At 43.7% G+C, this 15,346-nt stretch overlaps 1 protein-coding gene across 2 annotated transcripts; it reads right to left on the bottom strand.

Moving 5' to 3' along the window:
• Nucleotides 1-641: 641 nt before the first annotated feature.
• gramd2b (GRAM domain containing 2B) lies at nt 642-15,004 on the bottom strand. Of its 2 annotated transcripts, none has more exons than XM_030370752.1 (14): nt 14,369-14,941; nt 10,648-10,761; nt 9,944-10,031; nt 9,789-9,858; nt 9,546-9,649; nt 8,317-8,412; nt 7,988-8,059; nt 7,618-7,704; nt 7,284-7,374; nt 4,772-4,882; nt 2,891-2,981; nt 2,643-2,738; nt 2,165-2,246; nt 642-1,885 (listed from the first exon to the last, which is right to left on the bottom strand). In XM_030370752.1, the coding sequence occupies exons 1-14, from the start codon at nt 14,485-14,487 to the stop codon at nt 1,841-1,843; spliced, it is 1,266 nt and encodes a 421-aa protein (XP_030226612.1). In that variant the 5' UTR covers nt 14,488-14,941; the 3' UTR covers nt 642-1,840. The 2 variants fall into 2 exon arrangements, with proteins under 2 accessions (XP_030226612.1, XP_030226611.1); XM_030370751.1 differs by having other exon boundaries at nt 1,568-2,246; nt 14,369-14,544; nt 14,888-15,004.
• Between the last annotated feature and the right edge of the window lie 342 nt (nt 15,005-15,346).

The raw sequence follows: 15,346 nt of genomic DNA, 5'->3' as shown, positions 1-15,346 counted from the left end.
AGCTGGTTTAGCTGTTGGTTCCCTGCTGATGAAGCTTAATATTTCCGTCCTTCTTCTAACACATCAGCCAGGGAGTAGCCATGAGGTTTCCCATACAGGTCGTTCTTCAGTGCATTGTGTGGCGTGCTAGCAATGATGAGCACAATGAGACGTTCATGCAACTCCCCTTCTGTGAATTTGCACTTCAATGCTAAAGTTCTGGCTCTAGTCATGAAGTCCACAATATTTTCATCCGGTTTTGGTCTGTATTGCATTAGGTGGAGTCTGTGTATCCTAAAGTTCAAATTAAGCTTAAACTGGTCCTCGGAAAATGCCCACAAACTGGTGGGTTTTTTCTTGTCATCGCTGAGTCCGCTAGCATTTAGCCTTCTTAGCCCTTCATCCCCGTTTCATCTAGATGAAGACACATTTTCTGTCTAAACAGTGAGATAGCCTCACTTAGATCCGGTTCGGACCAGTTCATCATCTGTAGATGTGATGCCATTTTGTCTTTTAATGCACTTAATCAACGTCTGGCGATATACAAATTATCCTCTGACAATTACTTTGGAGACTCACGTCGGCGTAGAGCGGTCTTATTGCTGTTCATCACCGCTGCCACCATGAAGTGATCTTTAGAGATAAGGAATAAGACTTGAGGACACGATCCAACGTATCTTTACTTCAGGTTAGGTTCAGGAACAATCCAACACCGCTATTCCTACGCTGCTCATGGAGTGACGTGTCACTCTGCATAGCTATAATCTAGTACCATTTACATATCACAACAGTAGTCATAATAATCGTGTTCCATCACAAGGGAGAAATAAAAACATTGAACACACAATATAGTGGATAGCTATCTAGTTTTCTGTCGTCCGTTCTTAAACCCTATGCTTCCCGTGTTTCCAGTATTACTGGATACTTTTTCTTAAAGGGAAATTATGGCGTCAAGACTCAACGTAATTGCCCGGGACGTTTCTATTTCAAAAGTTCGGGTTTCACTATGAGATTAGCAATGGCTGAAAACATTTGGGATTATGTTAGTGCATAAGAAAATAAAGTATGTAACATATATCTTGTCATTTGTACGTATGTTTTAATGCCGAAATATTACATTTTCTACCTTTAAGTAAATTCAATTTCAGAAAAAAATCAAGGTAGGAAGAACATTGTCATCATATAAGTGAAAGTTGTTAACCTTAACCCATCAGACCACCGCAGCAATTCCAGCTGAATGCAAAAGATGTCAAAACGCTAACTTTGCGATATTTTATCTTTAACTTCACATATGAAGAGGTTACCAGTTGCATTTGGACACCCTGGATATTCACTGTTGAACCTCAAATACATTAATTAAGGAGTTGAACTACAGACACACCTCAACATAAAATAACACACAGTAGCAGTTTACACTGGAACAGGTTAAGGGTTAGCCATCTAACCCTGACCATCAGTTTCTAACCCTGACCCAACCCTGATATGACAGATTTCAAAATTAAGGCAGGACGAAAATAGGGAGGCATGGGATGTGGTTAGTCTCTATCAGCCCAGCCCCACAGGCTTGTCCTGATAGTTAGTGCTGTGCTGTATCTATTTAAGATTGAGGTTTCTTCATTTGATTTCAGCCCAGCTGTGTCAATCCTAATGGAACTTTGATCACATGATAGAGAGGCTAAGCTATCCCAGCGGCTAAAAAACAACCACGATGCATTGTAAATAGCATCATAGCCCTCAGATTACAAGCTCAACATGTAGCAGCGCTGAGTTGTTTTATCCACAGCGACCACCAGCAGCAATGACATCATCCGGCAGCGATGACATCATCCAGCAGATATGACGTCATCCAGCAGTGATGAAGTCAAGCAGAAACCTCGTCCAGCAGTCTCTGGAGGTTCCTCTGGACCTGGGACCGGAAGTTGCATTAGCTAGCATGTGGCATCAGAAGAAAATGCTAGCTTCTTATTGTTATAGTTATTATTCGTTCGTTCACATAATTATAATGCCCATGTCGTCTCTCAAACGATATGTCTCTCAGTTTACAGTTTAAATCTGTGTAGTGCATCGCCATGTGGGCAGAATAGAGCTCCTAACTGTGTGATTTGATATTACTCTTTCATCCAGTTAAATCCCCAGAATGCCATGGCATTATTATACAGGTAGGCAGACAAACAGGTAAGCAGACCGTCTCTAGCTTCATGAGACTGAGGGTGAGTTCAGAGTAGAGCTCTGTGTGGACTTCAGCAGGTCCTCCCTGGAACTCATTTCTGGAACACAGGATGACATCATGTGTTTACTATTATTATTATCAGGGCCTATTGCAGACCGTTTAGATTAGTAGAGTTGAACTAAGGAGTTAAGATTATTTGTGATTTGATTAGTAGATGTAACCTAAGGGGTTTAGATAATAAATTGAGATAAATAGATTATTAGAGTTTAGATTATAAAATAATACAATTATAGGTTTGATTATTAGAGTTTAGATCATTAGATGATCAAATTCGATTACTAGAGATTCAGTTTTAGGTTATATTATTAGAAGTTTGATTATACAATTATTTTATGCGATTATTAGAAGTAAAATTATTAAATTACTGATTATTCCAGATAATATAATGACATTATAAGAGGTTAGAGGTTAAAGGACGTAGGTTAGGTCTTACTGGTACTTGGAGAGGTCGCTCATGGAGGTTAGAGTGTGTTCCAGAGAGAAGATCCTGTACGCCATGTAGCAGGAAGACACAACTAACACACACACTCTGGAGCGAGCACACACACACACACATGCACACACAGACACACACAATGAATGAGAGGGTGGAGGAGTGAAAGAGTGAAGGCCAGAGGTTGTGGAGGACTGAGTAGGGGAGTCAACAGGTGACCAACTGGGGCTGTGGGGGGGTCAACTCACAGCAGCAGGTAGATGAAGAGCAGAGTGTTGATGGACACGGACTTAGGACTGGTTGGGGGCGTCATCGCTCTCTCTTTCACCTTGCAGGAGCCTGCAAACACAGCCAGACTCTATTGTTCTCTACTGGACTGTATTGGTCTGTACTGGACTCCACTCGACTCTAACGGACTCTACCGGACTCTAATGGCCTCTACTGGCCTCTACCAGACTCTGCTGGCTCCATCAGACTCTACTGTCCTCAACTTGACTCCAATGGTCTCTACTGAACACTACCAGACTCTAATGGTCTGTACTGGACTCTACCAGACTCTTCTGGCCTCTACTGGACTGTACTGGACTCTACCAGATTCTAATGGTCTCTACTTGACTCTACCTTTCTCTACCAGACTCTAATGGTCTCTACTGGCCTCTACTGGACTCCACCAGACTCTTATTGTCTCTACCAGACTCTACCGGACTCTACTGGTCTTCACAGGCACAGCATTAACCTAAGGATGGATGCTGCTGGAGTCCCTGTTCACTAATCCAGTTGCCCCAAAGGTCTTAAAGGAGACTATAATGATGTTTACGGTTAGGGTTAACCCTAACCCATGTGATGTTGTTGAGGGGAGGGTGTAGCTCAGGAGGTAGAGCGGGTTGGCTGGTAACCAGAAGGTTGTTGGTTTGATCCCCGGTGTCGTGGTGTCCTCGAGCATGGTACCGAACCCTGACTGTTAGCTCGACGGTGTGTGAATGTGTGCGTGAAGGGTGAATGTGAGGCAATATTGGTGGCCAATGGTTAGAAAAGCGCTATATAATTGCAGTCCATTTATATGGTGTTTAGGGTTAACCCTAACCCATGTTATGGTGTTTTAGGGTTAGGGTTAGGGTTAACCCTAACCCATGTTATGGTGTTTTCCCAACGAGTAAACATTGAATATGAGTTCCAGAAAAGTTAGTCCCCTCTGTTTCAGTCCCATCACAATGCGCTGTTTCTGGTGTCTGTAGCTTTAATGCAAATGAGCTGCTGCCCATTGACCAATGAGCTGTCAGAGTGAACCACAGCATGGAGGAGAAGTGATTGTTGCCGTGTGCGGACTCCTTGAGCTCTATATCTATATAATATTATATAATAATATTATATAATATATAGGTATATATATAATATTATATCTAATATCACAGCCAAAAGCTATGTGCGCTTCGGATGATGTTATGAATCATAAAGACGGTGTCTGAGGTCTCTGTTACTTCCACAATAAGTAAAGACTCATAGTGGGGGTTATCTCGGCCATGGTTGTGAAGAATTGGGGGAAAGGAACTTTGGCCTTGACTTTGAAGTCCATATTTAACTGCAACATGGAGGAGAAAGGGATTGCACTCCAGGAGCAGAGCTGCTGGACTGTCGCCCAGCTACCCCTGCCGGAGAATTTGCCATTTTTTTGGAGGATTGTAAGCCCTCCACCTTACCCCTTACCCCTCAATAAAATGACTTTCGGGAAACGACTAACCTGCATGTGAACGCGCAACAGCGAGGCGTAGTGTTGAGATTTTGGGTTAAGAGCTGTATTGGGATTCAGCCTGAGTGAGTATGGAGGGTTATGGAGGAAGGTAACTCTTCACTGACTGGGGGAGGTAGGATAAGGGGAGGGTTAGGGAAGAAGGTAACTGTTCACTGACTGGGGGAGGTAGGGTTAGGGGGGGGTGAGGGAGGAAGGTAACTCTTCACTGAGTGAGGGTTATGGAGGGTTATGGAGGAAGGTAACTCTTCACTGAGTGAGGGTTATGGAGGGTTATGGAGGAAGGTAACTCTTCACTGAGTGAGGGTTAGGGGAGGTTAGGGGGGAAGGTAACTCTTCACTGAGTGATGGTTAGGGGAGGTTAGGGAGGTAGGTAACCAACCTGAACACATGTCATCAACCTGGAGCACTGGAATCTCCTGGGTCGTCCGGTCCAGGGGAACTTGTTCATCAGGGTGCTTTAGAACCTCGAGAAGAGTTGGAACAGGATACTCTAGGAATGTAAGGGGACATCGAAGAATGAGGACCATTGGGTTAGGATGTGTGGTTTGGGAGGGACATTTTAGGTAGGATGAAGGGTTAGGGTTAGGATGTGGGTTAGGGTTAGGATGTGTGGTTTTGGGGGGACATGTTAGGTAGGGTTAAGGCAGGGCTATTCAACCTCCTTAACAAGTGGGCCGAAAAGGAAAACCACTCGGGGTTCATGGGCCACACAGAGTAAAACTACGTGAATCAATCGCTGCAAATCAATCGTACTTAAAGTAGTGTTAACTTAATATATATATAGTACTACTACATGGAATAAACTTGTCAGACGCATTCCTTCCTTCTTCACTTTTAATCGTATCATTCTAAAAGATTTTTTTCTCACATATTTTGGACACGTATTTAGAATTCAACAATGTTGTCTGAATCATCACAAAACAGAACTACTGTACATATGAGACATTTTTAGCCAGTGAGTCAGTAAGAAAGGTTGCACTGCCTTGTTTGCCTAGTTTGGCTCATCCTGAGACTCTTATGCAGCTTCTCATAGGTCATGGAGCAACGTGCCCTTGTTCTGATGGCATTCATATGAGAAAAGCTAGACTCACATGTATCGGTTGAGCCAAACATTGTCAGAATAAGTAATGCCAGTTCCTGATTGTGGGGTACTGATACTGGCTAGTATCGCCGGCTACACACAGAAACCTGATTTGCATGCAACTATGTTTCTCCTTTATTTAATTTTTTTTTTGCATGCAACCTCTTGCGGGCCAGAAAAAAATTAAGAGGGGCCGCTAGTTGAATAGGCCTGGGTTAAGGGTTAGGGTTAGGATGTGGGTTAGGGTTATAGTTAGGGTGAGGGTTGTGGTGCTAGGATGAAGGGTTAGGGTAAGGATGTGGGTTAGGCTTAGGATGTGGGCTAGGGTTAGGATGTGGGTTATGGTGAGGGGTATGTTAGGTAGGGTTAAGGGTTAGAATGTTGTGTACTTTTCCGTTCTAATTCACTATTCTGTCTGTTCTAGCGTGCTGCGGGTGCTGGACTGGATGCCTGGACTCTACTCATGGATAACCGGCCAGAACCCCATCACCATTTTAATATGATGTGCATGTATTTACCTGTATGTCAATTGTGGCACCCATTGCACTCCTGACCATCCCTGGAAGAAGTGATCCCCTACACTGTGTTTCTTCTCAAGATTTCTTCCTTGCTGATTCAAGGGAGTTTTTTCTTGCCCGTGTGGGGGCATGGGTAAAGGGGGGTGTCACAAATATTTGGCCTGTTAAGCCCTTTGAGACTGTAATGGTGATTAAGGGCTATACAAATAAAATTGAATTGAATTGAATTGAATGTTGGTTACGATTAGGGTTAGGATGTGGGTTAGGGTTAGGATGTGGGTTAGGGTGAGGGATATGTTAGGTAGGGTTAAGGGTCAGAGTTCGGATGTGGGTTAGGGTTAGGGATATGTTAGGTAGGGTTAAGGTTAGTATGTGGGTTGGGGTTAGGATGTGGGTTAGGGTGAGGGATGTGTTAGGTAGGGTTAAGGGTTAGTGTTAGGATGTGGGATCTCTTAGGTAGGGTTAATTGTTAGGATGTGGGTTGGGGTTAGGGTTAAGGGTTAGGGTCATAGTGGCGGATATATTAGGTTGTGAACGATGTGTTGTGAACGATGGTAAAACTAAACATCTGCAATTTGGAAGTAAATACAAAATGTATTTATACTCAAAGTCCACCAACAGCAATCGGTTTATGTCTACAATTCGGAAGTTGGAAGTAGATTCATGTCCTGATATTCGGAGTGGAGGAGGTCCCAGTCAGACCGTGTAATAAGCTTGACAAGTCTCAGGGCGGTGACAACTGCCTGTTTCTTAATATGTTTCTTCCCCAAATGCTGAGTGAGAGGCACTTTGGGGTTACACATCTGAGTAGTTCTGATATAGTAGTTCATAAACCTGCTATTCTTTTTCCTGTCTGTCAAAAAGGCAGACAGTCGAATATATCGTTCACGGGACGAAGGGGGATGAGTAGGTTAGGGTTTTCCCCATTCGCTTAGAATTGCATTTTGGAAGCACATTTCACCCTCTCTAAAAGGCCAAGGTAAAGGTGTTTCTGTCCGAGCTTGTGGTATGTTGTAGCACCAACAGCCTAGGGTTAGTATAAGTTTGAAGCTTCAGCCTCTTAAGTTGGCTGAGCGGCACGAGTACCAAATCTGGAAGTTTCTACCGTTCTAGTGCCTAACCCGTTTCTCCCGAACTTTACACTGCCCAATTTGGATTTTTTGTCAAAGGGTTAGGAGTTAGGGTTAGGATGTGGGTTAGGGTGAGGGCGAGGAATATTAGGTAGAGTTAAGGGTAAGGGTCAGGGTTAGGGTGAGGGATATGTTAGGTAGGGTTATGGTCGTCTGACCAACCAGCCATCTCTTGGGTGGGAGAGTCAGAGCTACTACTCTCCTCCAGATCATCTCTCATCACTCCCAGTTCACTGAAATCAGCGGGGAACCCCTGCAGAAAGACACATTTAGTCAGCCAACCAGCACCCACTACAGTCAATCAGTCAGCTAGCCCCCTAACCAGTCACTCAATTACTCATACACAAGGTTTATAAAATAGTATATACAAGTCTTGTTTTGAAGGACAGAATGTTCATCTAAATGTCTGTTACTTCTAGCCTGTTCGTAGGGACTTCTAATGTCCGGTTGGTGATACCATTAATAATCTGTCTTCCTACAGTCATTCATATCTTACCAGTGGGAAGTGTGGGGATGGAATTGACCTTTGAACCCGGAAATTGCTGTCGGCTGAGGGGAAGGGGCTGCCACAGGGACTCTTCTCCTGCAGACACAAGAACATCTTGAATATGATACGTCTGCATCCATTCATTTGGCATTCAAAGATCACACACCTCTGTTAGCATCAGTTTAAGCCTTTCCAAAATCAGGAAGGATAAATTATTCTGAAAGTCCACAATGTATCCATTCTCTCCTGTGATTAATGCTGATTTACTACTGGAAGACAGGTAAACTTTCAGATGCAGACAGACAGGTTTACCTCTAGTCTCAAGACCGACAGACCTCCAGAATCAGAAAGACAGACATGCAGAAATATACAGTTGTACCTCCAGGTGCAGACAGACAGACATCAGGAACTTGTATGTGTTATCTCTGGACAGGAAGGAGACGAACACGTACTGGAAGATAGAGGTTTAGATGTAGATTAGTTAAAATGTAGTTCAGTTTAGATGTAGGTCAGTTTAGATCTAGTTCAGTTTAGATGTAGGTTAGTTTAGATCTAGTTCAGGTTAGATGCAGATTAGTTTAGATCTAGTTCAGTTTAGATGTAGTTCAGTTTAGATCTAGTTCAGTTCAGATGTTGTTCAGTTTAGATGTAGATCAGTTTGATAGATGGATAAAAATGGATTTATGATTGATAGGTAATAATCCTAACCCGGTCCCTGGATGTGGAGATCTCCAGGGCATTGGGGACCAAGATGGCGGTTTTGGTCTTTTTGATGTTTGTGACAAAAACCACTGGAATGGCGATCTGTTTGAGAAAAAGTTGTTCCAAAGCTGAGCCAAATTTATTCTGGCTCTATTTGTAATAAGCACTAGATCTATATTCACACTGGATAGTTTTTACGTTTACACTGGATCTATATTCACACTCGATCTCTTCTATATTTACTCTGGGTCTGTTTTTACACTGGATCTATTCACACTGGATCGACAGTGAGGCTAGATCTCTTTTCAGACCCAATCTATTTAATGTTTACCCTGGTTCTGCATTGATACTGGATCCTTATTCACACTGGATATGTCCTCAGACTGGATATGTCCTGTATCTATATTCACACCATATAGTCAGTGTGTCAGCTATCTTGTGGTCTTGTGTCTCCTTTCTCCCAGCTACCTCGTGGTCTTGTCTCCTGTATCTTAGCTACCTTGTGGTCTTGTCTCCTGCCTCCTACCCAAATTTTGGTCTTGTATTCTGTCTCCTAGCTACCTTGTAGTTTCCTGTCTCCTAGCTACCTTGTGGTCTTTTGTCCTCCTGTATCCTAGCTACCTTGTGGTCTTGTCTCCTGTCTCCTAGCTACCTTGTGGTCTTGTGTCTTCTGTAACTTAGCTACCTTGTGGTCTTGTCTCCTTTCTCCTATCTACCTTTTGGTCTTGTCTCCTGTCTCCTTACTACCTTGTGGTCTTGTATCCTGCCTCCTAGCTACCTTGTGGTCTTGTGTCTCCTGTCTCCTAGCTACCGTGTGGTTTTGTGTCTTCTGTCTCCTAGCTACCTTGTGGCCTTGTGTCTCCTGGCTACATTGTGGTCTTGTGTCTCCTGTATCCTAGTTCCCTTGTGGTCTTGTCTCCTTTCTCCTTGTTCCCTCAATGTCTTGTCTCCTGTCTCCTAGCTACCTTGTGGTCTTGTATCCTCTCTTCTACCTACATTGTGGTCTTGTGTCTCCTATCTCCTAGCTACCTTGTGGTCTTGTGTCTCCTGTATCCTAGCCCCCTTGTGGTCTTGTCTTCTTTCTCCTATCTACCTTGTCGCCTTGTCTCCTGTCTCCTAGTTACCTTGTGGTTTTGTGTCTCCTGTCTCCTAGCTACCTTGTGGTTTTGTGTCTCCTGTCTCTTTGCTACCTTGTGGTCTTGTGTCTCCTGTCTCCTAGCTACCTTGTCTCCTACCTTGGTGTCTTTGCCAAAGACTTTAGATTGAAAGCAGATCCAGTTGTCTGAGACAAACAGTCTTCCCTGGTACAGGATGTCCTTCTGCAACGCACACGTATAACCTAACACAAACATATGCACAATCACGCACACACACACAGGTGCACATCCAGTGTAAACCATGGAGTTCTAGTGTTGAAGGCAGAATAGTTTTGGTATTTAAGGTTGGAGGTTGGGGTTAGGTTGGTCATCGCGACTCACTCTGACGGAGAAGCTCCTCTTTGCAGATGTCCTTAAATACTTTATGATACTGGGAGTTAGTCTTGGAAAGCTGAGAGAGAAGATGACAAGATTACATGACACTGGTCAATGATATTTAAATCTATAAATGTCCCCTGGTGGCCAGACCGCCTCACCTGGCTGTAGTGAGGCTTCTTCTGCTCTACCTTGGCTCCAGTGTCTGGTGGCAGGTGGTTCAGCAGGGAATGGTCAAACGTCTTCGACCTGAGTGACATGGTGTCATGGTTGATCTCACACACGAGGAGATAGATAGTAAAACAAAAATGAAGTGACCCATGATGGATCTGAGGGTTCTGTAGTGCTCCTGACCAGGTGTGTCAGTGTACCTGACTAGGTGGGTCAGACCTCACCAGGTGTGTCAGACCTTACCAGGTGTGTCATTGTACCTGACCAGGTGTGTCTGTGTACCTGACCAGGTTGTTAGACCTTCCCAGGTGTGTCAGACCTCACCAGGTGTGTCAGACCTCACCAGGTGTGTTTGTGTACCTGACCAGGTGTGTCAGTGAACCTGACCAAGTGGGTCATTGTACCTGACCAGGTGTGTCAGTGTAGCTGACCAGGTGGGTCAGACCTCACCAGGTGTGTCAGACCTCACCAGGTGTGTCAGTGAACCTGACCAGGTGTGTCAGTGTGCCTGACCAGGTGTGTCAGACCTCACCAGGTGTGTCAGTGTACCTGACCAGGTGTGTCAGACCTCACCAGGTGTGTCAGTGAACCTGACCAGGTGTGTCAGTGTGCCTGACCAGGTGTGTCAGACCTCACCAGGTGTGTCAGTGTACCTGACCAGGTGTGTCAGACCTCACCAGGTGTGTCTGTGTACCTGACCAGGTGAGGCTTCCTCCTCCCGGGGGGCTGTGAGTGGTCGAGGTCCAGGTGGGTCCGCTCTGATCCTCCCTTCCTCTGGCGCTGCTCACATACTGCGTTTGCATCACAACTACGAAAATAAAATACACACGTCAACCCAACTCACACAACTACACATCACAGTAATGAACACACTGCTACACACATTAGCATTGATGTTTTCAGTTGTGTGTTAACTGTGTTCATGTTTTGTGTTTCTGCGTGGATCAGTTGTGTTGATATTTCTTAGTTTCACAATTAACACAACTACATGGAGACAATATACATGCATAACCACAACTAGACTCGCAAGCACACCAAACCATATCAATATGCAGGGGGCGGAGTGGGACACTAATAGCCACCGGGAGTATCCTCCCCGGTCCGCCCCCCCCCCCCCCCACACCCCTCCCCGCCAACAACGTTGTTTTTTTTTTTTTTTTTCAGTAATAAAAAAAAAATCGGTACAAATGAATGATATAATTATAATTAAGAAAATAAAAATGTGTAAAATAGGCCACAGTTCTGCTCTGTGCGGAAGAGAATTGGCACTCCGATAATTGGCGCACTTCCTTACAAGACCGGTAACCATAGCAACGCCGGTAAACAAAAGCAAGCAACCAAGAACTTGCTCGCCTTCTCTGTCTGACGCGTCTTTAGGGTCATGCCATTAGACGTGGGGCCGCTCATATCCCCCTACATTTCCGAAAATGGACTTGCCCTGCAAGCTGGTTATTGGATAAACGCATTTCCCAATCCCAGAGTCTTTGCTCCATTCTACGTCAATTCAAGTACAAACAAATTAAAGTAAACTGTAGTTCGTATTACTTATTTATGGCTATGAAAGTTCTGTAACGCCTGAATAATGAAGAATTAAATGAAGTAAAAAAAATAATATAAAAAAAAAAAACATGAATGAGACATAGAAAGTAAGCAAGTGGTATAAATATTGGTTCGATATTCTCGAGACATATATTGTTTATTTCGTGGATTTTCACGGCGTCTTGACGTGCAATAAATTATGCTCAGGGCCGGCTTGCAGACGCTTCGCGGCCGCTCACAACTGTGGGCCGGTCCACCTGACCTCGCTGGCCGGCCGGCCGACCGGGAAATCTCCCGATCGTCCCGACGGCCACTCCGCCTCTGTCAATATGGCAGCTGCGGGAAACATCTGGAGCGCCAACACCGCAATCAATTGCTTTATTTACGCTTACATTAAATATCAAGAACTATTATATGTATCTTTACAAGGAGTAAAACATTACATATCTAGAACTATCATATGTATCTTTACAGTGAGTAATACATTACATATTTAAAGCTATTATGTGTCTTTACAAGGAGTAATACACTACATATTTAGAACTATTAAAAGTATCTTTACAAGGAGCAATACATTACATATCTAGTTAGAGAAAAGAGACATAACTATTATGTCTCTTTACAAGGAGCACTTCCTAAATTTTGACACATATTTTTCTATGCAGAACCAAATCCAATTGGCCAACTGCGGTCCTAAGTCGATTCTCTGAGGCTGTGAGAGAACAAGACACCAGTTACCTGAAGATAACATATTCCCACACCTGTCTGGTAAGTGTTGGAACAAACCCTAACCCGGGGTAAGGGTTTGTTCCAACACTAACCAGACAGGTGTCGGACCCTAACTCACTGATAGTCCCCAGACTCGCCTCCGAAACCGCCTCTGCTGGCTACTCTCGATCTTCCCGGCTCCGGTCGCGGGTGCGCTGGTGGTTCGCTCATTTGCCAGACTAACGGGCGGAGCAGAGGCATTCCCGCCCTGAACCCGACCTGGGAACACTAACCAGCCAGCTCAGGTGTCTCAGCCAATCACACTGTCGCATGTGCGCGGTTGCATGTGTGCATTTATTTACGTGTCTGTGTGTGTGCGTTTGTGTGTGTGTGTGTGTGTGTGTGTGTGTGTGTGTGTGTGTGTGTGTGTGTGTGTGTGTGTGTGTGTGTGTGTGTGTGTGCACGTGCGCGTGAGTGTTTGTGTGCATTTGATATTTCAATAATAAAACTGCTGCTGGTTTTTATATATTTTGTTTTCTTTTATTATAATTCAGTTGTCTTGCTTTCATATTTTATTATAATTCTTCATATAATGTTTTAATTTTTTCAAATTCTGATATATGTTTTCATCTTGAAAATTGTTATCAATATTCTGTTTTATTGTATTAATGTTCTGTAACATGAGATTAGATATTGATGTTGTACACACCCAAGTTAGACTCTTATTTATATTATGTTGTCTACTATGTTATATAGTAATGTTTTATGTTCTCTATTACGTTATATTTATATATATTTGCATATGTTATATTGTCAGTTAATATACATTAACAGAATGTATAACTGTGAGTGTGTGCGCTTGATTTAAGTTTCTATTTAATTGAGTGTGCATATAGTGTGTGTATGTGTGCGTGTGTGTGCGTGTGCTTGCGTGCATGTGTATGTGGTAATATGAGTCTGGCAGTTAGAAATTCTAACTCCTATTTCTTTCCCTCTCAAACACACACAAACACACACATACACACACACACACACACACACACACACACACACACACACACACACACACACACACACACACACACACACACACACACACATACACACTTGCATAAATAAACAGTGTACTGCCCTTTGAAATACAAACAAAGACTTTTGTAAGACTAACCGTCCACATGATTAAGTCCAGATGTAGGAGATACTTTCCTATCCACCTCTCTCTCTCTACCTCTACCTAACCCTATCTCTGTCAGTCTGTTGCTCTACTTTTTCATCCGTCTTCCTGTCCATCCGTAAGTGGTAAATAAAGCCATGTTTCTATTAGCATCTCGTCATAGAGGCTTAGTTGTAAATTTTTCGATTAGCATATCGTCATAGAGTTTTTTTATGTTACTTCTAACATTTCTTTATAGAGGCCTAGTAGCACGTGTTACTACTAGCATATCTTCATAGAGGCCTAGTAGCACATGTTACTATTAGCATATCTTCATAGAGGCCTAGTAGCACATATGGCTACTAGCATATCTTCATATAGGCTTAAAAGCACATATGGCTATTAGCATATCTTCATATAGCCTTAATAGCACATATGGCTACTAGCATATCTTCATAGAGGCTTAGTAGCACATATGGCTATTAGCATATCTTCATATAGCCTTAATAGCACACATGGCTACTAGCATATCTTCATAGAGGCTTAGTAGCACATATGGCTATTAGCATATCTTCATATAGCCTTAATAGCACATATGGCTACTAGCATATCTTCATAGAGGCTTAGTGGCACATATGGCTACTAGCATATCTTCATAGAGGCTTAGTAGCACTTATGGCTACTAGCATATCTTCATAGAGGCTTAGTAGCACATATGGCTGTTAGCATATCTTCATCAATCCCGATGTGTCTCGATTAGAGACCATCATCAGTGCTCTGTCGCCTCCTGTCTGGATTAACTGAGTCCTGTTTAGGGTTAGGGTTAGGGTTAGGGTTAACTGAGTCCTGTTTAGGGTTAGGGTTAAAGGCTCTAGTGTTTTGCAGAACTCAGCTGCCAGCACCAATTCCTAACGCACATGACCCCACCGCCATCCACCTTCACTGACCAACTGAGTTAGTGACAATACAGTATATGTAAAAATACATAAAGATACATATAAAGAAGCCTTCTTACCCATGGTGAGAGGGTCTCCGGGCCTGGGGAGGGCTGGACAGACAGGAGGACCGACTCACGGTGTACCTCCTCCTCCGAGGAGAACTTCCATCCATTACATCCATGAAGACCTTCTCCATGTGGGGGAGCTTCTTCTTTCTCCTCTTGCTTTAAAAGTCCTCCACGTTACTTCTCTCCTTTAAATAAATGTGTAAACCGAAGACACACGTCATTGTAAGTTCATCTCATTGATCTGCCCTCCAACTACTGTACTACTACACTCTGATGACCACCAGATTACAAGAAAGAAAACAGAACAGCTGTAGAATGATCTGTGCCGAGAAGGATCTGTAGCTAGAAGGATCTGTAGCTAGAAGGATCTGTAGAAGGATCTGTGGCTAGAAGGATCTGTAGAAGGATCTGTAGAAGGATCTGTAGCTAGAAGGATCTGTAGAAGGATTTGTAGAAGGATCTGTAGAAGGATCTGTAGAAGGATCTGTGGCTAGAAGGATCTGTAGAAGGATTTGTAGAAGAGCTGACCTCCGGTCTTGATGGTGCATCACTCTGTTCTTCTGCTTTGACTCAATAAGCCTGCTGTGGTCAGAAGCTGGTCATTGATTGACAGCTCTGATCATATGGCCAGTGGTCTGATCCTTTGGGGGGGGGGGGACTATTGGTCAAACGTCCACCTTACTTATCGATTTTGTTTCAACAGGGGAGCTGCTCCGAGCCTAGCTGATAGGAGCCTGTTAAGTGGCCACTGGGCGCAGTGTGGGGCCCCTACCACTAGGGTGGTAGAAATTTCTTTGAGTGTGAGCGTGTCTTTGTGTGTGCGTGTGTGTTTGTGTGTGTATGTGTGTGCCTGCGTGCATGTGTGTGCATTCCTGTACTGTGAGTTTGGTATTTATATGGCTGGGGTTAACCCACAACACACCTATTTCCAAAGTGATTGCGTCCATACAATATGTGTGTTGTGGACACCTGTGTGCATGTGTGTGT

The sequence above is a fragment of the Gadus morhua genome, chromosome 11, assembly GCF_902167405.1.
Source record: "Gadus morhua chromosome 11, gadMor3.0, whole genome shotgun sequence".
Lineage (NCBI taxonomy): Eukaryota > Metazoa > Chordata > Actinopteri > Gadiformes > Gadidae > Gadus > Gadus morhua.
This window is presented reverse-complemented; position numbering and strand designations above follow the sequence as displayed.

Excerpts from the sequence above, each read along its gene's own strand:
- gramd2b (XM_030370751.1), bottom strand. The coding sequence starts at position 14,487 with ATGGAGAAGGTCTTCATGGATGTAATGGATGGAAGTTCTCCTCGGAGG. Across the intron at positions 10,032-10,647 it reads AGGAAGCCTCACCTGGTCAG|GTCGAAGACGTTTGACCATT; the intron begins GTACACAGACAC and ends CATGTCACTCAG. Across the intron at positions 2,739-2,890 it reads CTCTTCATCTACCTGCTGCT|AGTGTGTGTGTTAGTTGTGT; the intron begins GTGAGTTGACCC and ends TGCTCGCTCCAG.